The 22,501-nt window shown below is 42.2% G+C and overlaps 1 protein-coding gene across 2 annotated transcripts; it reads left to right on the top strand.

The window, feature by feature from the left end:
* Window positions 1–371: 371 nt before the first annotated feature.
* Window positions 372–21,719, top strand: gnas (GNAS complex locus). 2 transcript variants are annotated; one of them, XM_037478998.2, is made up of 12 exons: window positions 372–2,095; window positions 5,758–5,830; window positions 8,187–8,241; window positions 8,341–8,460; window positions 13,295–13,392; window positions 15,788–15,842; window positions 16,157–16,230; window positions 16,692–16,750; window positions 16,850–16,970; window positions 17,847–17,977; window positions 18,724–18,791; window positions 19,250–21,715. In XM_037478998.2, the coding sequence occupies exons 1-12, from the start codon at window positions 1,957–1,959 to the stop codon at window positions 19,394–19,396; spliced, it is 1,140 nt and encodes a 379-aa protein (XP_037334895.1). In that variant the 5' UTR covers window positions 372–1,956; the 3' UTR covers window positions 19,397–21,715. The 2 variants fall into 2 exon arrangements, with proteins under 2 accessions (XP_037334895.1, XP_062419793.1); XM_062563809.1 differs by lacking the exons at window positions 372–2,095; window positions 5,758–5,830; window positions 8,187–8,241; window positions 8,341–8,460 and adding an exon at window positions 11,133–11,165 and having other exon boundaries at window positions 19,250–21,719.
* Window positions 21,720–22,501: the final 782 nt, after the last annotated feature.

Genomic DNA, 22,501 nt, shown 5'->3' with positions numbered 1-22,501 from the left:
CCAACAACATTGTTACGTTGTTCTTATTACATGGTGTGTAAAATAGGTTATTATTATATTGCCATGTATTTCATTGTTGATACACTACTTTTGTTTGATTATTCGGGTCTGGGTTGGCGGGTTTGAGGTCCTCCGTGGGGGCCCCCGTGCAGCCGCAGCCGCTCTGTACACATGGACGCCCACCCTGCGGAACCGTGTCCGGTCGCTCCTCTTCGAAGAGGGCGCCGTTTCCCCCGCAGAGCCGCGCCGGTGACGCTGCTGCGCGCCCGGGCCACGTGACGAGGCGAAGCGGCCTCTCTCCTCTCCTCCTTCCCTCGGTCCTTCCTTTCCCAGGGTTCAATGAGCGCCGTGTGGCCCCACCCCGTCTCTCTTCAGCGCCGTCCTATCGCCTCCATGTAGTCGGGCTACTATTCTCGCAGGGAGAGGGAAAATAATAACCTCCAAGAATTGGTCGTTCCCGTCTTTCAGCCTCCAGGAGCAGCGGAGAGGAGCGGCCTTCGCGGTGGGAATGTGCTGCTACAACAACCCCGCGTCCTATTTTTTTGTCAATGTAAATGCACATGCAGTCACGAGCCTGTAGCCTGTTTACCCACCTCGGATTCAGGAGGAACATTTATGTGCATCAGTTTGTGCGAGAGTGTGCAGCCCCGTGTGAGTACACGTATAGGCCCTGTGTGTGTGCGTGTGTGTGTGTAGACGTCGCCTGACAGCAGGGGTTTTGCTTTTTTCACCTGCAAGAAACGTGGATACATGTCCAGGGATTTTACGCATCTCGGTCACGTTTCCGTTTTCTTTCCTTCACTTTTTTGGAAATGTTTTGAAGGGATTCGTCGGAGCCCAGCAGGGAGTTTAAAATAAAGAGGTGTCGGTGCGCAGTTGTTGGAGGCTCGGTGGCGATGTGAGGGGCTGATAACACATTTTGAGCAACAAAAGCGAGGGGCAGGGAGAGAGCGAAAGAGAGAGGGAGGGCGAGAGAGAGATAGATAGAAAGAAAAGGCCCTTTGGAGGAGAAACACAGCAAGGGACAGCCATCGCAAATACGGAGGACAAATCGCGGGGTATTGGGTCGTTTCGGAGCTGGAGGGGCATCCAGCCGAAAGGACAACCGCAGTGAGTTCGGAGCTGTTCGGGGTTGATTTGGTGCAACGTATGAAAAGGAGCCGGAGGATGACGACGGAAGCGAGGAGGACATCACACATGTAGCTCGCCGGGGTGTTAATATTATTTTCCTTCCTCCTGTCTTGCCCCCACCCCATCGACCCCCCTCCACCACCACCACTCCCACCCCTCCACCCCCTCGACCCTGGGGAGATAGACACAGATAGCGAGAATACGTGCACGCCTTTTTGGAAATGTTTATCATGAAAGAAGACGCGGAAACGAGCCGCGCCGCAGCACGGGCGAGGTTTTCGGACACGCCGAGTTCGGCTCCCTGTCGCCGGCAGCAGTGAGACGCAAGACCCGGGCTTTTTGGAGATGCAAATTAGGCTGTTCGCTCTGCCTCCGTTTGAGGTGAAACCCAGAGTCGTCGTCGTCGTCGTCGTCGGCGTCTTGACAAACGTCGTGGATTACAAGTGTTAAAAAGGAGAAAGAGAAGGTGGGGGAAAAAAAAGCCCTACGCTGCCCGCGAAGGAGGAAAAGCTCGAGCAGGATTGAGCTAACCCGAGAAGGCGGCCTCGGTCTCCTGCCCTTCCTCTCGCGGCCAAACACGCGTTATGGACACATAATTTCTACAGTGCTGCACCGCGGACACTTTTTGGAGCAGGCCTCGGGACGCCGAGCGGCGTACATGTGGGTGGCATCGCTACCAAATCCGCATGTCAAACGAGGGGAGTAGACGAGTTTAGTTCGTTTTTTCTTCTTCTACATAACCCCCTCCACCTCCGCTTCTTCTTCCACCACCACCACCACCTCCTCCTCCCCTGGACCCCGTTTTTTTCAATTTCTTGAGGGAAGATGGGTTGTTTGGGCAACAGTAAGACTGAAGACCAGAGAAATGAGGAGAAGGCACAAAGAGAAGCAAACAAAAAGATAGAAAAGCAGCTCCAGAAAGACAAACAGATATACAGAGCAACACACAGACTACTACTTTTAGGTGAGTTGGCTTGTCATGTTGTTGTTGTTCTCTTTGCCCGCTGCTCTACAGGCAACTTCTCTGTCTTGCACAGTCGAGGCCTCCAGCCTCCACCGCATAACCTTCTGGGATGTTGTTTTGGGAAAGCCTGTCAACAGTGTGACTTTGCCATTGCATAAGGCCAGAAATGCAGCTCCGTGCTGTGTTTTCGGGCACGTTGCTGTCACATTAGCAGTCCACCATTACCGAGAAGAAAACACACGCCGAAGCCGAGTCGATCGCTCGCTGCTAGAGCGACTAGTGACGTCGAGGTGCATGTGTAAGTTGGGTGAACCTCTGTCAATGATCGTCATGAGAAAAACAACCCGAACTCATTGTCCTTTTTGTATGCATGTGTTTAAACAGAACCGGTACCGGTTTAGGACCGTGCAGTTCATCGTTAGTTTGGCACAAAGGCCCAACTTCAGTATGACATTACCTGCCAGTCAGTGGGAGAGGAGCCCATGCAGTGTCTTCAGAGTATTGTGAGAGGAATCACAGAGACCTCGCTAAGCAGAAGGAAACGTGTGTGTGTGTGTTAGATCTGTAGGTGGGCCGGGTCTCTACGTTACATAAGAGACAAAACCGAGTGTCCAAACTTTCCCTTCTATACCCTCCTCTTGTGTCCATCCGCAGCAGACTTACCACTTCTAAGAAGCCGTGGGGTTCTTTGTCAAAATCCTGATATTGGATTACCGAGATGCCAGTGAGGGTGTGTAATGTACAACATGCCTGTGTTTATGTTTATGAGGAAGTCGTGGTGACTTAAGTAAAGCAGAAGCAGAAGGACAGACAACGATTTGTTTGCCGTAAAGTGAGTTGTCTAGATCATCTTATCAGTTTGACTCTATCACCGACCTGTGGATCTGCAGGCGGTTATTTGTGATTCTGCATATTTTGGATTAGTTGTTTAGATGGAAACTAAACCACAAAAGAGTCACTCAACTCAATCCTGGTGCAGCTGGAAAGCCGAGTGCCCTGTGCTTTGTTTGCATGCCATACTAGGAAAAGATATGTCGTACCATCCGTATTCTAACCATTAAGAACGTGGCATCGAAAGTGGCCAAAGCCACAACATGGTTGTGGCTTTGGTGTTTGCAAAGTAAAGCTTTTTAAAAGAGGATGAACTTGTTGATCTGCCTATTGTTTAACCTTTAATAGAACTACACTGGTTGTTGGGTTAAGTAGATCACTTTAATGAAGTGTTTTTGTGGCTCATGCTAGTAAAGTTAGCTTCAGAGTGACACCACATAGTTAGTGATTGAACTAAGTATGTGGTGCAGTTTTACATACAAGAGTATACAGAAGATCTCATGACATACCAAAATCAATCAATTGTTTTCCATCTTTTACAGTTTATTTCACTTCATATTTTTCATGCAGTCAGACTGATCTAAACTTTGTGTTAGCAATACGGTAGTTTGACAACAATCAGTTGAAATATCCCTGTTGATAAATTCATTGCAAGTTTCTATGGATATATTTTGGGAGGCAAAGGGACAATGATTTCCCCACAACACTCTGCAAATGGTTGTTGTCACTTTATTTGCTGTGAATGTTATATTGACTCCCGGTGTTGCATTTTTCCACAGAGATCACATACATTTGACTGGATCAGAGTTCATGACTTTTTATCTTGCATATTGAACTGTTTACATCTTGGGAACTTGATATGTCGTCGATTTCCACGTCTCTGGGTTCAGAATGGACAAATGCACAATCACTGATATGTTCACGGACGTTATCTTTAAAAATATAGATCCTTTAGAGCCAGTAGAAGCAATGCAATCTTTTAACAACGTGCAATGATGATATAGATAATATCAGTTTTTCAGAGTTTTCTGATTTGTTTCATAACATTTTGTGAGAGAATACTGGTATCACCCCTGACTTCTATACCTGGTCAGTTTGGTGTTTTTAAACTTTCAGTAGCCTCTTGGCTGCAGCACCACGTTTTACTTTGCAGACGGTGATCCATCACTGTTTGATGCTGTCTTGTATTAAAGCATTCAAAATGATAAATGTACTGAATATCCTGGAAGCAATAACATCAAGTGAAGTACAAATAATCTGACCATTGAGGGGCCATTTCTGTAGGCTTAATTTTGAATGCTTTGTACTGTGGGTACTCCTCTGATACACAAAAAGATTCAGATTCAATCCCACACTATTCAGTTTGGGCTGTCTAGTCTAAATTGTTTCTCCTCAAACACAATATATCTGCACGTTTTTTTTTTTTTTTTACTTTATCACACAGGTATTTTGCAAGATGCTGTGGCATTTCTGCTTCATCTCGTAGTGTGGGAAAGCATAGCGAGGTGGAAGAGGATAGACGGCCCAATGACACGAGGTCATCCGTTTAGATTTCAGAGCAGCTTGCTGAGCCACCAAAATGCCCAAAACCCAAACCTTTCTGTGACTTGTTTGACCAGCACGACTGTGTCTCGTGGGTGGGAAAATTGGCTTTTAAAAAGCTGTTGACAACTACCGGTCAGTGCAGATACTTGACAATGGGATCGTCCGTAGATGGCTGTTATTTGGAAATGTTTTTTTTCCTTACCGAGCAGCGTAAATGTTACCGATCGTCTCTCCAAGAGATCCAGCTCCACCAACAATTAGGTCAGTGTCCTAGTCACCTGGTGAAGCTGAGATTTGCATAGATTTGGCGAAACATGATCAGGATTTGAGACTGGTTGACATCCAACTAAATGCCATTACTTTGAGACACTGGGCTGAAAAGAAGTATCTTTTTTAATTTATTCATTTATTTAACGGAAACTTACTGCTTTAAATGCATCATGTAGTCTCCTGGCTTATTACAAAGTTTATTGAGCAGAGCATTAATGTTAATAAATAAACCCGCTCACTGTTTACTTTTAAGAAATATAGTTCTATTAACTTAACCTTGAGTTGTACAGATTAGATGAAGATAAGAGGTGAGCGGCGAATGGAAAAAGCGAGTTTACGGTCTCCGACCGGAAAGGCATCGGGCCGCGTGAGAGCTGCAACTTGTTGAGCTCTAAGCCGCTCGCCTTTACACACGGCAGGCGTTGTATTTTAGAACAAGAGACGCAAATTTAGTTCTCAGAGCAGCGCAGGCCGTCCACGCGCTAACTACCATAAGCGCTAACCAGCTAGTCTCATAGCAACATTCATAAATAACAGCAAACACCACAGACAATAACAGCGGTCACATTTTCCTCCCAGGGCACGATGATGAACTGTGAGCTCTTTTTATTCCATGACTGCTTTTGTAGGAAAAATCCTCTTTCCATGGAGAAGTCATTCCCATGTCTTAATCTTGTGATTGGGATCACAGTATCAAGTGGAATATATCAGTTATTATTTCAGCCATGACCATGCAGCACTGTCCTTGCCGCTGCTCCCGCTTTTGCCAAACAATGTCAGAGTAATGTGTGAAACCAGCTGTTTATGCATACTGAAAAGGTCCTGCTGGGCACAGTGATTTACAGCCCAAATATACAGCTTATATTAAAAACACTGAGGTGCACTGCTAGTATCCAAATACAGGAAATGGGCCTACTGTACACATACTGTAAAGTGACATCTCAGACAGATGCGTGTGGTCTTGTTTCCCATGTCAACAGATTTCTAATATTTCTTGCTTCATCCCTGTCCCGCAGGAGCGGGAGAGTCAGGAAAGAGCACCATCGTGAAACAGATGAGGATACTTCATGTCAACGGCTTCAATGCAGAGTGAGTATGCTTTGAGTCGAGTCTCCCTTCTGAAGCAGCAGAACATGAGGATGCATCCAAAGTCGGTCGCAGTATAAATCATTAGGGCAACATATTGCAAAGTGCTGGTGGTCGCGTCTGGAGGAGCCTTTAAAATGAGACATTTCTGTAAGCCAATCGTCACGATGTGCTGACCTTTCAGGAATTGGAAATATGATGCTGTTTTGGGCTTTGTGGATTTTTGGTGAGCGGTTTGATTGTTGTGGGAACCTAAATATCAGAGTAATGGGCTGGTGACCGGAAGGCTGCTGGCCCGTTTTGGAAAAAATGAATGAATGACTCAGTTCTCTGTATTCTTCTCGGCTATGACTGAGCGACCATTAGACAAGGCAATTAACTGCTAGCCTCATCAATGGAGCTGTGAAGTAGTCGAGAACCAAGACGTTTTTGTTTTGGCCCCGAAGAAGCTCCGATAAACCCCAAAAGAGTTGTCTTTCCTGGTCAGTGAAACCAAAACAATCAGCTGAACATGGGACATTAGTACCAGCTAAGGATTTTTCACTGACTCTCATAAACTTTGTAGTTAAATACAAGGGACGTTAATTATTTATCATAAGACAACGCACACAAATGTATTTAGACACAATGAATTATAACAAAATAGTAATTATTATTAAATTGAAATTAGTCTCCTAAGCATTTATTCACCTTAACGTACGAGACGCCATCAATGAAACATGTTGTCATGTCTCTCTAACCACACTTGTGCATGCAATCTTACTCTCATGATTGGAGAGTACACACACGGGATTCTTAATGATTATCAGGTTGAAAAAGTAAACAAGGCCATTCAATTTCCCTCCTAACCAATAAGCTCAGTCATACCCCTTCTTTTTGCTCCCTTTCTCTTAAGATTTGTCAACCACAGTTACATAACTTTGATAATAAGCACTAATTGTATTGTAATTGTGCTTGCATCTTGCAGTCTGCATTAAGTCAAATGGTTTTATGGGGAATGCATATTGTGTAAATCAAATCCTAGAGATGTACCAAATTCAGAACGGGACATTTGGGATTTTCTTTGAGCCATTCCTTTCTTTTTAAAAGGGCAGTTGCTAGTAACTCCAAATATAATCATTGCGTCAGCTAAACATGTTGCAGATGCATTTGTGAGAAAGGAAGAACTTAAAATCTGATGTTAAACTTGCATCTCTGGACCCTTACTAGAGTTGACCTGTTAGGTGGCTTGTTGCAGCCTCAAACTAGTGACTGCAGGCTGCACGGGTGTAAAGGAATTATTAAACATTGCATCTATTTGGTCGAGTGCCGCAGAGTCTCATGTGAAAAAGTAAAAACCTGGCACGGACCTAAGAGGCCCATCTTGCCCTTTGTCACTGACATGGAACTATTGTAAACACAATGCGCTGTTGTCCTGGCACGCTCAAGGTGAAAGATGGACCAACTTGCTCTCTGGTTGCCTTTTAATACAAACATTTCTGTCACAGAGAGTCCAAATGTCTTGTACAAACAGCTCTCCTTCACAGCAGACAGACATAATTTCTCCACTGCGCGTGCCAATGAAGGTCTGTTTACCCGTCCAGATCAGAAACAATGTCCCTGCTGCTGACTGGAGTGTGCCATGTCACTGCAACATGCAACTCCTCCTCCCTTGTTTTTCGGACTTCATTAAAACGGTACTTGCTGGCTAAACCCCCTTTTTGTGACCAAAACAACAACATACCAACTATTAAGGCTGGTTATAAAAGGCACCAACACTGTTTTGTCACATGTTTCATTCTGTTTTTTCTCATTCTTATCAAGACGTCTGCCGCTGAGAAAGTGACAGACTAGGATTTCAAAGGGGTGACAATTTCCAGGAACTTTCAGAAAACTTTCCATGGGAATTTGGAAAATTGTGACCTTTTCTTTTTCACAAAATCATAAAACGGGGAACTTAAAATGTAATTCAGAACAAGATCATGCAAGCCTGGCTCAGCTGGACCCTGGATGCTGCTAGTTGGGAACATTGTCTGCCACAAACATAAAACATTGTCTTGTTTTTGAATGTCTTTACCTAGAATATAGATTACTTATTTGTTTAAAGTAGTAAAGTTTTTACAGCAGTGAGAGTAGGATTTTTTTGTGGGGGTGATCGTAGCAAATACATTATATTATTTAACGTTCATGTTTTTGTTTCTTCAAATAATAAAGTTCTACATACAAATGGATTGGGTAAAACATGTAATATTAAAATTTGTATTTGATTTGGACGCATGTCTTTCTTAGGATTGTCCTCACAAAGACGGAATACAAACTAACTGCTGTACATTTAATAATCCCTCACATGGTTGTGATCGAATCTGTGTGTTTGTTTCAGAGAGAAAAAGCAAAAAATTCAAGACATCAAGAACAATATTAAAGAGGCCATTGAGGTAAGTGGCGAAAAACACCAAAGCCGCACAAGACACTTGGGTTTGTCTTTCCATTCCCGACTTGAATGTGTTTTGTTTGGGTTTGTGTGTTTGCAACAGACCATAGTCACAGCTATGAGCACCCTGGCTCCACCAGTGCAGTTGGCCTGTCCACAGAGCAAGTACCGGATCGAATATGTGCTCAACCTCGTCAACCAGAAGGACTTTGAGTTTCCCTCTGTGAGTAAAAACATATCGGACAGGCACAAAGAACACAACAACGTATGCTTATTTTTGCCATTTACCATGTGACCTACAGTTTAAAGTAGAAATACCATGTAATTAGTGTTTATTGTTACCTACCACACTTGGTAGTATTTTGTTAATGTTCAACGTTTTTTAACAAACGTTTCAGTCATTGTTCTGGCCGATGTCCACTGTCAACAGCTGCAGGTATCCTCAGCTGTGCGTGTGTGTTTCGGTATCTGATGCTAGGTATTTATAATCTCCAAATCCCAGGAGATAATCCCTTGACACGGGTAGCAAGTTCTGCTAATGACCTGATGGTTTAGGTCTCTGTGAGTTTAGTATTCTCGGTGGGACATTACTAATTGTCTGAGGCAAGAGACTAAACCTGCAGGTCTGGGAGTCTCACTGTTTTCCCACAGCCACCTGACAATTAAAGTGTCTTTTTCACTTCACTAAATCTCATGTATGAATAGGGGATGTGGCTCAATTTGTAGCAATGGAAATATATTTCCTTTTATAACATCTCGTCATCACTCGTGTCACCACAGCACATGTCTGTTCTGATGCCATTGACCTATCTTTCCGCCAGTAAATCATAAACTCTTCAGAGTTGCACCTCCACGTCCTCTTTGTACCGTTTGGAGTAAATTGAGACATAAAAACATGTTTATTGAAAATGCAGGTTTATGTTGAACAACCATATCAGTGTCATTTAATGTTGAACCATATTTAGATCTTAAAAAAAAAAAAGTAAAGCATGTTAACCTCTGATTTTAGTATAATATCAAAGTCGACTGTTGAAACAGGATTGTATTAAACAATCAATGACATTTCCCCCAAACAATTTCATCAAACCTTGTTCAAACATAAAATCTCCAGCTGTTTGAATGCAGATGGGAGAGTGGATTATTTTGAACAGTCTGCACTTCCTTGTGGGGAACTAGAGTCTTGAGCGCTTGCAGCTGAGCAGCATTGTTATCACAACCTTCGTTTGTTTGCTTTTAAGGAACACTTGAATCTGTGCTAGAACTCCATTTCCACTGTGCGGTCATTTACGTTTTCTTTCTAAAACAGATGTTCAGACTGCCAACAGGAAAAGAGTTCCACATCAATCCAAACTGTATGGAAACAATTGCATCCCATAATATCACATTGGGAAGTCTGTACGAATTTTGCTTCCGTTATCGGCATTAACGTGACGTTGTGATTTGTAGTGAAAGGCGTAAAAGCACTGGCGTCGTCCCTCAGTGCATCGAGGGCACGGCGTTCATGTTAATAGCCTCCATGAGTCGTGGGGGGGGATGAGTGTTTCTGACCAGCCTGCTAAGTCATGCAGTCATCGGTGTAATGACCCGAGTAGAGACCTGATCGTGAAGATGAAGGGGCCTTAAGGGAGCCTAAAGCGCTTCTTGTCCCCTCCAACAGTCCTACACTTGTTGCTTTCCAGCAGGTCCGTTTTTAAACTGGTGCCGACTCCCTTGTGGGGATTGATGGTTTCTCATCTCCTATCAAGGATTTGGGTCCTCCTGGTTTTTTTGTTGTACTGTGTAACAGCTACTGGAGAGAGAAGAAGACAGGCAAGCTGTAAAAGAGCGTCAGCATTACATACAGCATTACGATTTCTAAAAGAACGCTCTGTTTGTAAACACATGACCATTTTGCTGTCATGAAAAAACTGTACAATGAAAGAAATTATTTTACATGCAGGGGGCGGTGACGCTATCGAGGTTTTCTCTCGATAGCGTGCCGTTAACATTCCACCTAAAGACAGAGTGATAGTGTGCAGCAACTGAGCCGAACAAGGGCGTACAACTAGTTACTTAATCATCAGAACATGAATTGGTAACTATTACATTATATGTAATTTAGCTTTTATCCAAAGCTACTTACAATAAGTGCATTTCAACCATAGAAATACAAATTACGATAAGTAATTGTATGTTTTCTTTTCCCTATATATATGAGAACCTTTTTAAGGAAGAAATATAAAGACGTCACCTCTGGCTGTGGGGAAACATTTGATAGACTCGCCAATGAATTGAGAAAATGAATATTAAAAGAAAATTAAAATAATTATTAGTTTCAGTCATTCAAGTATTTGAGATTGGTTGGTCAGGGTTTCTGGGATTTAGACAATCTTTGCAATAAAACATCTTTGATGTGTGGTGTCAATCACCGTTGATCTCTACAGCGTCATTTCCCCTCCAACTTTTCATCCTTACACTCCAAATTACCCTCTTGGCGGCTAGAGACAAAGTGAATTTTTCTGGTCTTTTTGGAGATTTGATAAACAACTTATTTGGAAATGAAAATAAAAGTAAATGTTCATTTGTTACACATGCTGCATTCAGCTACTTTCATGGTTTATCTTTGACCCTTAATATAAACACACACAGTTTTACTGTGAATGGTTATAATTGATCACTTTTTTTTTTCTTCACATTGATCACTTTTGCTTTCAAATAAATCTTAAAAAGGAACTGCGGATAAAAGTCCCAAATGCATGATACGGATGAACTTTTGTACACATGGTTTAAAACAAGGTAGAGGGCAGCAACCGTATGGTTCAATTCCCCATCACTTATTCATTTATTTACCCACATGGTGTCTTTCGACCCGAATTGATTTATAGTAATCAAGCAGACGGATAACAAATGTCTTCCTCAGTGACACTTAAAATGTGTGAGTTTCCCTCTGCGGGATGCTCTCTTTAACCACCGAATCACCCTGCTGCCCCATGAATTCCACTCACGCTGAGCTGTTGGAAAGCAATTATTTGTTTACGGTCACTATTTGGCTTCACTTGTTTGGTTGGTTGACTTGTTTATGACGAGCGTGGCATACCTTCCCATACAAAACAGCATGGCGAAAGTCTATTCTGCTTTTCGCTCATCTTGAGGGGCTTTGTGAATTTTAAACAGAGAATCAGCACCTAAGGCCGGCCGGAGGGAAGGACCCAGCGCACGACTCCATAGCACAGACGTGTGTCTGACTGACACTGTTCATTCATCTGGTTACTGCTTCATGCTTTAATAAACGTAGGATAGCCAATAACAAATCGTGACACATAGCGAATTGATCGGTTTCATTACAGTTGTACGTACCTGGTTATAAATGTGTGTGTGTGTGTGTGTGTGATTGTGAAACAGACGGGCGTCTGTGTTTTCCTCCTCTGAAACAAGGCGGCAGCCGGTACGCAACCTCAATGAGAACATCAACCACAAGGTTTCAGTTCATTTATTTGAACAGCCTTATACATGCAGCACACACAGCAGAGTCCTTCTGGTTGCCCTTGTGCTATATCTGTATCTGCATTCCTCTCTGCTAGTTTTGTATTGGATTCAATTCAATTCAATTCATTTTATTTTGTATAGCCCAAAATCGCAAATTACAAATATGCCTCAGAGGGCTTTACAGTCTGTACACATGCAACATCCTCTGTCCCGAAACCCTCACATCGGCACAGGAAAAACTCCCCAAAATATGAAAAAATATTGGATGATGTTGAGACAAAGCTCATATTGAAACCAACAGACACAGGAAGAGCTTCTTTCCACTAGCCGTCTCTCTGATGAACAATTAATCAAATGTCACCATCTAGTTAAAAATAGTTCTACTTAAAAAAAATGGTTTTGAAGAAAAACACCAAACATGGGTGTCACTATTAGGTCACCCAGCCCACTTAAAACTGGCTTTATATTTTAAAACGTTACGTACAGGAACTATGTGAAAACATCTCTTTCAAAGACTTTATGGTAACGTTATAATTTACCTGTGCCCAATTTTTATTTAAACCAAACTGAGCAATCGTGATGTAACCACAGACAACCGTCCTTTGGCGGTGCTGCCGTGGTTACCAGCAGTTGTCAGTGATACATGAACTGGTGGGACCCGTTTTTAATGGGTTCCGGGCCTTTGCATGGGAAAATAAAAACAGACAAAAAATCACAAAAAAATTCATCCTGTGATTTTATTTTGAAGGGACTTTTTTAATGCAGCGGGGTGTCGTTATGGTTGCTGGCTCATGGTCCATGTTTTCAGCAGCCTCTGCCAGGTTGGGTCAAACCATTCTGATATGGGGGAGACATTGGGTTTTTAGGATAATTAAACATCCTGAATATAAAAATGTCATTACACGGCGATGGTGGGTCCCGGAGCAAGACCAGTTGAGAACCACTGGTTTACATTGTAACATCATCAGATATCACTGACTAGATTAAGCTTAAGTACCAATGTCCTGATTGCGTATTTGACTAAATATTGTCAGTTACCAATCATCAGTAAAACAGTATTTTGCACTGTAATTGTTAAAACCTTTCACTTATTAATCTACGATTTACATGCGCGCTGAACTGTGAGTGGAGTCCGTACGGAACGACCATGGTCCCTTACACCGACCATAGTCACATGTCGGTGTTCTCCTCCACCGCTATTTACCTTTTACAGACACGTACACAGCCATCGCCTCGACACAACGTACACTGCCTGTGGTGTCAACAAGAATGCCTTCACACGCGGTGCCCTCAGACACACATAACGCTGCCCCCCCACCCCCTTTCTTCGATTGTGTTCGTCATATTCAGTGGAAGATCCACACAGAAAGTTGGTTAGACCGACCGTTCATAGTTAATCAATTCAAAGATTGCAAAGAACAATTAAAATACACAGATGGAACATTACCATGAGATGGAACGGAGGGTGTCTTGACCCAGTGCATCAGATGTCAGCCCGGTAAACGCAGACAAGCAGCACCACATTACTCTGGTTATCCGTCCTGTCAAGCAACAAGAATGTTTCATTAATGTGTTTCTGTTTGCACCTCCAGGAGTTTTACGACCATGCAAAGACACTGTGGCAGGATGAGGGGGTCAGGGCGTGCTTCGAGAGATCCAATGAGTACCAGCTAATCGACTGTGCACAATAGTAAGTACCAGTAACACGGATACACAATGTCTGCTTGTTTTCCTGATAGTTTACATTAATTATTATGAAGGAAGAAACTGAAGTCTGATCATACAGCTTCATGTAATTTCAGTCTTGGTGGTGTGCCTCTAGTATAAAAACAACATTTCTGTGCTTGTGGTAATTGTCGTTACTGCAAGTGTTCTTCTCTCCTGCCTCCACAATGTAATCAAAAGTCCCTTTACAGATCAGATGGAATATCAAACATATGACTGATGTAAACTTTAGAAAGCTACACGGTAATGTGGTAATGGCTTAGGGGGGGTCTTAGAAGTATCACTTGGATGCTGTAGGATTTGGCTCTTCGGTAGCATCTAGTGGCAGCTGTACGACACCGCCACAAGCGCTCTGCCCACTAGTTAAGTTCAGAGATACGACCTGAGCCGCTGTGTGTACCGAGCAAATGTTATTATTTTACACAATATACAGCGGAAATTAGATACGCTCAGATTGTTAACTGGAGATTTTTTCACTTTGATTTTCTTCCTGCATATACTGATTTAAGTCCGTCGATACATAGCAGCAACCGTAGCAGCACCTTTGCTTGCACGACCATTATTGTTGTACTCGAGTCAGTTTACATCCGTCGACAAGGAGAAATCTCAGGAAATGCTCAGAGGCCCTTTTATGAGCCTACAAGTAGTCACTGGCCAATGTTTCTTTTATTATGTGAGGCAGGTTTTTCACTACGTGTATATATGGTTGACCGTATGTTGTGCCCAACGCTGCCACCCATGTTTAGGCCTTCTCACATGTAGCTTCACCTCTGCCTAGCATCTTCCACTCTTATAATTAGCCAAAACATAACCTTTTTTTATTGTCTAAATCGATATCAAACACTATGGATTTAATTGCGTTTTTTGCAGCTCAGACCTGACTGTCAGTTTATTTGTTAACCAAAGTCGGGTTACAAAATCGAGAAAGGAAAGATTATGGTGGAATCGTTTTCATGTAACAGCAGCAGTTTGCAGTGTTTGGGAGCAAACATGGCCGAGGCTGAGTCATCTGCAGATCAGAGGATGTTTGAAGGAGGAGGAGGAGGAGGGGGGGGGGTGAGAGGAGGACTGCAAACAGAACAGATTTTAAAGCTTGAGTGTAGAAGATCAACTGTATTGGTGATGATAATGTGCATTTAATTTAGCTCTTTAGGTTTGTCTTGTTGAAACCTTCAGTGATGAGAAACTCTCCCGACTAATTTCCCCCTCAGGTGGTTGAAGTGGTACGGTCCAGTCTTTGTTCCTTACCTCTCACATTAGGCAAAAAAATAAGCAACTCAAGCTCATCCTGTTTCTTGCTTTTCTTTTCCCCCCTTTTCTTCCTTCCCTACATCTCCATCTGTCTGTCTGTCTTCTCTCTGGATCCAATCCAGCCATACTAGATTGGTAGCTGATAGACTATTAATAGCGCGTGCGGTTGGGTCTCCATGGTAACCGAGCTGGAGGCCAGGGCGCTGGGGAGCTATTTTTGAAATGTGCTCTGTAATGTCAGGCTATGCTTTCATTCTCCCTGTCGGTCTCACCCCTCTTTCACGTTCACTCTCGTCTCACCTTTCTCGTGCACTTCCTCTCAGACCTCTCTGTCCATCTGTCTTTTATTGAGATTTCCCTTATTCTTTCAGGAGTACACAGATTTGCTTAAATTTGCGTACTGTTGTAAGATGTTTACTTTTCCTGTGGCCAGTTCAAGGTGTTGCTAAAAACCAGCACTGTTGATTTGATCTCTGTAGGTTTCTAGATTGGTTGTATTTCCCGTTGATGGATCATTTGAAGTTCAGAAGACTTTTTGAGAGTGAAGATGTCATCTTCAAGGTTTTCTGCTGGTTCCCTACGGTTTCTCACGTAATATCTGCAATAAATTGTTTTGTCAGTAAGACAAAAACGGCAATAAAGGAAGAATATTGGCAATTTCTTATGTAGGAGAGGTTGATATTTATTTTCTTTCTCATAGCATACTTGAAACCAGTAATTTGGTGGGTGGAATATCCGGATACGCATGTCCTCTGCTTTCTTTGTCATCCTGATCAATTGTGGTTTTGTGTATTTCCTTCTGTTGAAGGTCACCCGACCCGCAAAAACACAATCTCATTTATGTTGGTTTCAATGGAAAGTCTCAGTCACATTGTCAATATGTTTTGTTAAACGGCATCTCTGTGCCAAATAGAAGACAACTGCTGTACTTCCAAGCTGTGGTTCATGAGTGAACTATCTTTTCAACCTTTTACTTAGTTGTGTTGTGTGACATGACTGTGGTGCCTCAGTACATGTGTGCAAGTCTTCAATAATAAGACTGCAATCTTATTGGTAATGTTATCTCATAATGGTGATTTTCATTTTTTTTAAATGTATTTTCTCTTCAGCTTTCTTGACAAGATTGATATTGTGAAACAGAGTGACTACACTCCAACAGACCAGGTAGGTGAATCTCATAAACATGGTTTGAAACAGGTTTGAAAGTCTTTTCTATATCAAGGTACATTTTGTGTTTACGTTGTTGACCTGGAGTAGAACATCATAATGTCTTTACATTATTTTCACTTTAGAATTTGACATCTTTCTCAAAGATGAACCGCTCTGCAAGTGAGCGGGATAAATATATAGTCATCAACCTGTCTTAGGCCATAGAAGCCCTTTGCAGAGTCTAAAGCCTGCATCAGATGTGCTTTGTAATTGAAAATCCTAAAGGATAACTTCATCAAGTTTATTTTGTATTTTTTGTGGTCTACCAGGATTTGCTGCGGTGCAGAGTTCTGACTTCAGGCATCTTTGAGACCAGATTCCAAGTGGACAAAGTTAATTTTCAGTGAGTAAGAACCCATGACGAAAAGTGCAGCGAAATATCGGCATACACTCACCGGCCAATTTATTCGGTACACCTTGCTAGTAAAGAGTTGGACCCCCATTGGAAATGCTTTATTTCTTCATGGCACACTTTCAGGTATGGCACGTTCAAGGTCACTTAAATCCTCTTTCCTCCCCAATTCTGATGATCTGTTTGAACTTCAGCAAGATGTCTTGACCACATCCACATGCCTAAACATATTGCGTTGCTGCCATGCGATTGGCTGATTAGCTGTTTGTGTTGACAAGCAATGGAACGGGTGAACCTAATGAAGTGTCGCCGGTGAGCGTATATTGTAATGTCCATTTTAGCTCCACTATTAGCCATATAGAATGACTCAGGACTTGAAGAAAAGACAATCTAAGGTGTAATCTCTCCCCATGACGGCAGTGTTTTACGGCAATGTCTCACCTTTTACACAGTATGTTCGATGTTGGCGGTCAAAGAGACGAACGCAGGAAATGGATTCAGTGCTTTAACGGTAACTTGTGTTTATTTCCTCCTCTCTTTACTCGGCTCAATGTCATTTTTTTTTTCTCTTACCGTGTCTGATTTTTTTCTGTCCCTCTTTTGTCCTCAGATGTAACGGCCATCATCTTTGTGGTGGCCAGTAGCAGTTACAATATGGTGATCAGAGAGGACAATCAGACCAACCGTTTACAGGAGGCCCTCAACCTCTTCAAGAACATCTGGAACAACAGGTGAGGAAACACAGACTATGCCTCTGCCTGCATGGTGGGAAATGGGTCTCAATGAAGTTGTTGGTTTACGCAGATTCGCAATGATTCCATTTGTAGATTTCAAATTCAAAAGCTCTCCAAAAACATATTTGTCACGGCTGGAAAACGTTTTAAACCGGCCTGCTTTTTCTCCTAGTATCCTAGAAACAAACGAGGTGTAACACCAATCAAGGATATATTGCACACTTTATTTATATACGTGGAAGTAAATAAAACATACCCCCAGATCCCTTGGTGGCATATGTTGCTTGGATGACTTTCAAATGCAGGTTAGACTGTTAAATTAGTTAGCATGTAAACTATTTAATATTGCAGGTGAAGGTGCTGAAATGTAGTGTGATAAACTGAGTCAGTGGACTTTTTTAAACAATTTGTCATAATCTCTGAGTATGTAAGAGGTAATTTCATAGATAAAGCTATAGAATACACATCTTTTTAAAATTAATTTCCCACAGAAAGGAATGTATTTGAGGATGATGAGTCATTCCAGCTGAACACCGTCAACCTGTTAGAGAACCGAGGAAAAATACCAAGATCTTGGGCTGCGTGTCACAGAACACAGCGGACTCAAGTAACTGAGTTCAATCGGTCAAAGTGCATTACATCCGTTATGACGCAGGTTTCACTCTCAAAAAGCCTTTGAACCGAGCCTTTTGAAAAAGAAACATAAATAATTTGTATGTAGTTGGGATGTAGCCAGTATTAGATTTATTTTTTCTAGGAACTGACCTGTTTGAATGTTTTTGTCCCTCATAGCAGCAATTTCTTGTTCCTGTTCATACTGGGAAACAATTTTATGCTTCTGTGTGTGTGATTGTAATGTTTTGCTCTCCTCAGGTGGCTGCGGACCATTTCTGTCATCTTGTTCCTAAATAAACAGGACCTGTTAGCAGAGAAGGTGTTGGCAGGCAAATCCAAAATCGAGGAATACTTTCCTGAATTTGCTCGCTACACCACACCTGACGATGGTGAGCAGTTGTATCCACTTCTAGACCCTTTGACCTCATTCAACCTTGACGTTAAGACACGGAAGGGTCAATGTACTTAAGGAGTTAACAATCTATTCCCATCCACAATGTCCATGTTGGTCACTGTGCCAATACAGCTGGATCTTTTCAACTTGTAAATATGTCCTTTGGAAACTGTTCCTTCAATCTAGTTGTTTGTAAAGTAGTATGACCACACCAGACTTCCTCGGAGGGTCCCAGCTGGAAACTGGTGCCTGGAAAAAAAGAAAAAAAAGCCAAGATGGCCCAGTTTTAACAGGCCGGGCGAAATGTGTCACTTTCTATTTATTTTTTGTAAATGCCTCGCTTGTCATAATAACACTTTCCTGAGCATACAGAAGCATCCCTGTGGAGGGACACATGCAGGGACAGTTATGCTTCAATATAAAGTTAGGATTTGTTTTTGCTTCATAATAAACAAGTCCAGCAAAAACTCCAGACTTGCTATTCCTCCAAAAACTGAGGTGCATTTAGTGTCATTGACCACAAGAGGTCATCCTTGACACACCACACAGGATTTAAAATCTGTCTGTAAATATAGCTCACTTAACCTCGACAGGTTACATAATTACAGACATCATACAAAATGAAAGTTAAAGCCTTCCTGGTTATTGAATGATTCATTTATTTTTTGTAAGTCTCAACCTGGGCAAGATTGTATATCATAACAATTCATGTATTCATGATCCTCTTGCCTCCTCTTCAAGCGACACCAGAGCCTGGAGAAGATCCACGTGTTACACGGGCAAAGTACTTCATACGAGATGAATTTCTGGTAAGTGGCATAGGCATGGCTTTTGTGCTCCGTAACATGAAAAATGTAAAGGGTATTCGTCGGTATCCTTCTGAATGTTCCTTCAAATCTAATGATGAGACCATTACCAACAAAATAAACTGATCACGTTGACAAATATAATTTTATGGCTAATATTTCTCTGCCATTGTTGTTAAAATTTTAAGTTTATCCCACATAAACTGATTTACTACTGTAAATACTCACTGGAGCACCCCATGTGTATCAATCCACAGCTGAAAATAGTCCCAGCTAAAGGCACAATTGGCTCTTGTTTGAGGAACATTTGCTTAAAGCTACGTCATCGTCTTTGTGACTGCCCCCTCATACATGCCTGTCTAGACCCGGCCCTGTTTGATTGGTTAAAAATAAGAATGTGAGACTGCTGCTAAGACCACAGTCAATCAGTGAATTTCTATTTGTAATATTGATATCTACAGAGGATCAGCACAGCCAGCGGAGACGGCCGGCACTACTGCTACCCCCACTTCACCTGCGCCGTCGACACGGAAAACATCCGTCGTGTCTTCAACGATTGTCGAGACATCATTCAGCGGATGCATCTGCGACAGTACGAGCTGTTGTGATGGGAGAAAAATGAATGACAAGTGTTTGGCCAAAAACACAAACTGGACAATGAAAACCCCGGAGTCTCTGAACCCCTCTTCCACAGATGTGTGTCAGCTCTTAAGACGGAAAGGGGGCCAAAGTGTACACACACTCACACACACATACACACGTAGTAAACACACCCTCGACCCAGATGTCCCCCTGATGCAAACTCCCTACCTGCAGTTGACTGAGGCTACTTTGATGAAAGGTTTTAGGGGTTAACGCAGAAACGGACTCTGACCTCCACCTTCAGCCATACGTTCAGCCCCACACCTCTGAACATACATACACACACACACACTCTCCTCACCTTTCTAAAGAAGAAGATTGGCCGGTTTGGACTGTATGTAATGCGGGGGGGTGAGCCGAGGATTTTCCCTCTCTTAGAGGTCTGAATGATAACGGAGTGAGCTACCACTTCAGTGCAACTTGGAAATGGAGAACCGTTTAATTATTGTGAATAGATAACCAACAGGTCATAACAATCTGCTGAACACTGGGCTCTTGAATTAAACACCAATCCTGCCCATCGCTTACACACAACCATGATTTCACATCGTACCACACCTGCTGCTAACTGGACTGCACGACCCGTTGGTTTTGGATCTGCCGACGAGCTGCAGGCTGGTTGAGCTGTTTGTTTGGTTTTTTTCCTGGCGCGGTGCTCTGAGATTAAACGGAGCCCCGAGGAGCAGCGGCGCCACAAACTAAGCAAAGCGCGGGCGGGGGGGTTGGTCACAAGAACAGGACCGAGCTAACTCCGATGTGAGTCTCGGATGGACTGAGACAGGTTTTGACAGAGACGACGATGACCTGTTTTGCCGCCCTTGATGGTAGTGGAGCAAAACGTGAGGAGGAAAACATTGAGTTTAAATGAAACCACAACAGAAAATACTAACTTTTATGGAGCTGAATGGACGGAGGGCAGAAAGCATTATTCTACAGTACAGTACCATATAAGTCAAAGAGAGCTCTCATCTTGTCATGATTGACCCTGTTTTTCTGTCTCCACGGCTGTTTTTGTCTGTGTAGACTTTGTGCCATTGTGCCCTGTGCGCTCTCTTCTTTTACCTTTACTCTGTCGTTCTCTCCTCTCTTTTTGTCCACCCCTCTTCTTCTCTGATGATTTTTCTCTCCATCTTGACATTTCTCCCCCTCTCTCACCACCTTCCCATCTGCACTTCTACCTTCCCGGCAGTGCTCTTTTAAAGAGAAAACAATATAACAATCCTGTAACATAAAAAGAATAAGATGGCAACGACGAACGGGACACTAACGTTTTTTTTTTTTTTGTTCTTTCTGTCATTTTTATACTTGTGTGGTCAAACAGCCTGCTGCCCCCCCCCGCCTTCTTTCCACCTCTCCTCACCACATTCCTCCCTGACCTTTTGCCCCTTTGTATGTCTGTCTTTACATTACTGCTGAACTATTATTCTTGTACAGACTGTAAAATGTATTATTTTGTACAACTTTATTGAGAAAAAAAAATAGACTTTTAGAAGATCCCTGTGCCTTGATCACGACTGTACGTGTGTAATGAGCTAAAGTGGGTGTCACACTGCGCTGTAAAGCTTGGCCAATCCCTTCCAACTCCCAGCCTCCACTTCCTCCTCTTTCTTTATCTTTCTCGCTCACTCTCTTCCCACCTCCTCCCTCACACACATTTAGAGACGGAGGACAACCATTTGTAGCCTTTGTAGTTTAATTTTTGTCCCATACCCTCCCATTTTCTCTTTATGATTTAAATGTATATTTTTGAATCCATATACTCTGAAAAGATAAATATATGAAATGTATATGGGTTTTAAAAAAAGTATTTTATTAGAATCAAATGAACCGTGACAAATTGTACACTCGATAGTGTGCGTATTGCTATAACTTAAATGCTTTCAACTGAAGTTGTGTTCAGGTTTTTCTTTTGTTGTCTTTCAGTGACATCTGCAAAGGACACTCTGAAGGGTTAAAGAGGAGATGAGCGAATCAAATCATTGTTGGTTTCTACACAAATTATATTGTTTTGAAGAAATAATGCAAAAAAAAGAAATTCATTTCATTTAATTTTCTGATGTACAGTATTAGCATCTCTCTCCTTTCAGAGCCCTAGTCCTCATTTAATGTGTACAACAAATATGGTTCTCTACTTTCTGAACAGAAGCTCTAAGAAATAAAGGTTGTTTTTTTTTGGTGCAGACAGCAACAAGTCTGGGATGACGTATGTAAGCACACTCAGACACTGGCCACAATTCTCGCTACTTTCTCACATAAACTGCATTTTTGCAATCTTATCCCTAAATTAGTTTGGTGTTGCTGTAAATCCAGGAGAGAGGAAATGAAGTTTCCTGTTCGTTTAATAGTCGTTTCCTCTCCAGAGTATGTGTTTGGTTGATGATGAAGATTGCAAAAGTAGTTTCTGACGGCCGATGGCTTTGAAGCTCAACAATGTGTTAATTTAGGTTAAAAGGTTGGGACGTAAGTGTTATGGGCTTTTATCCTGCAGCTCCTTCCTTAAATGTCCCTTAAGGTAAGACAATAAAGTGAGTAGTAGTAGTAGTAGTTTTCGATATAGTTTGTTCTGGAAAACACATTCCATGCTACATTTTACCACCACCATAGTAACGGTTAGGAGAAAAGTTTTAGAAAATGTATGCAAATATTCCATTAGCACCTTTTCTAACAGTGCGTCATGAAATACGAGTCACAAAGCTTTCATCTAATTTTATACCGAAGACCAGACCAATTTAATTCAACCCAATGACATTTTTTGTGACCAAACTGCTTGATATACAAAGTGATTATTACAAGTATTCAATCTGAGAAATTACAAGTGCATTACAGATAAAATATGAATTTACAAATGCAACATTTCCTTAAAATGATTTAAGCTTATGATGCTTATTGAGCTGTAAAATGATTGATATGCAGTCAAGAGTTGATCTTGCTGTACAGGAGCAGTCTGTTCACTAACCTGAGGATGAGGTAGGTACAAGATGACAGATTAATTTCTATTGGTGAGGGTTCTTTCCTTAGGTATACAGGTGACATAAGTAGCAACCTAGCTCCTTGTTTCTATAATTGGGGTA

Source organism: Pungitius pungitius, chromosome 1 (assembly GCF_949316345.1).
Source record: "Pungitius pungitius chromosome 1, fPunPun2.1, whole genome shotgun sequence".
NCBI lineage: Eukaryota > Metazoa > Chordata > Actinopteri > Perciformes > Gasterosteidae > Pungitius > Pungitius pungitius.
Note: the sequence above shows the minus strand (reverse complement) of the source record. Positions and strands in the feature narration are given on the sequence as shown.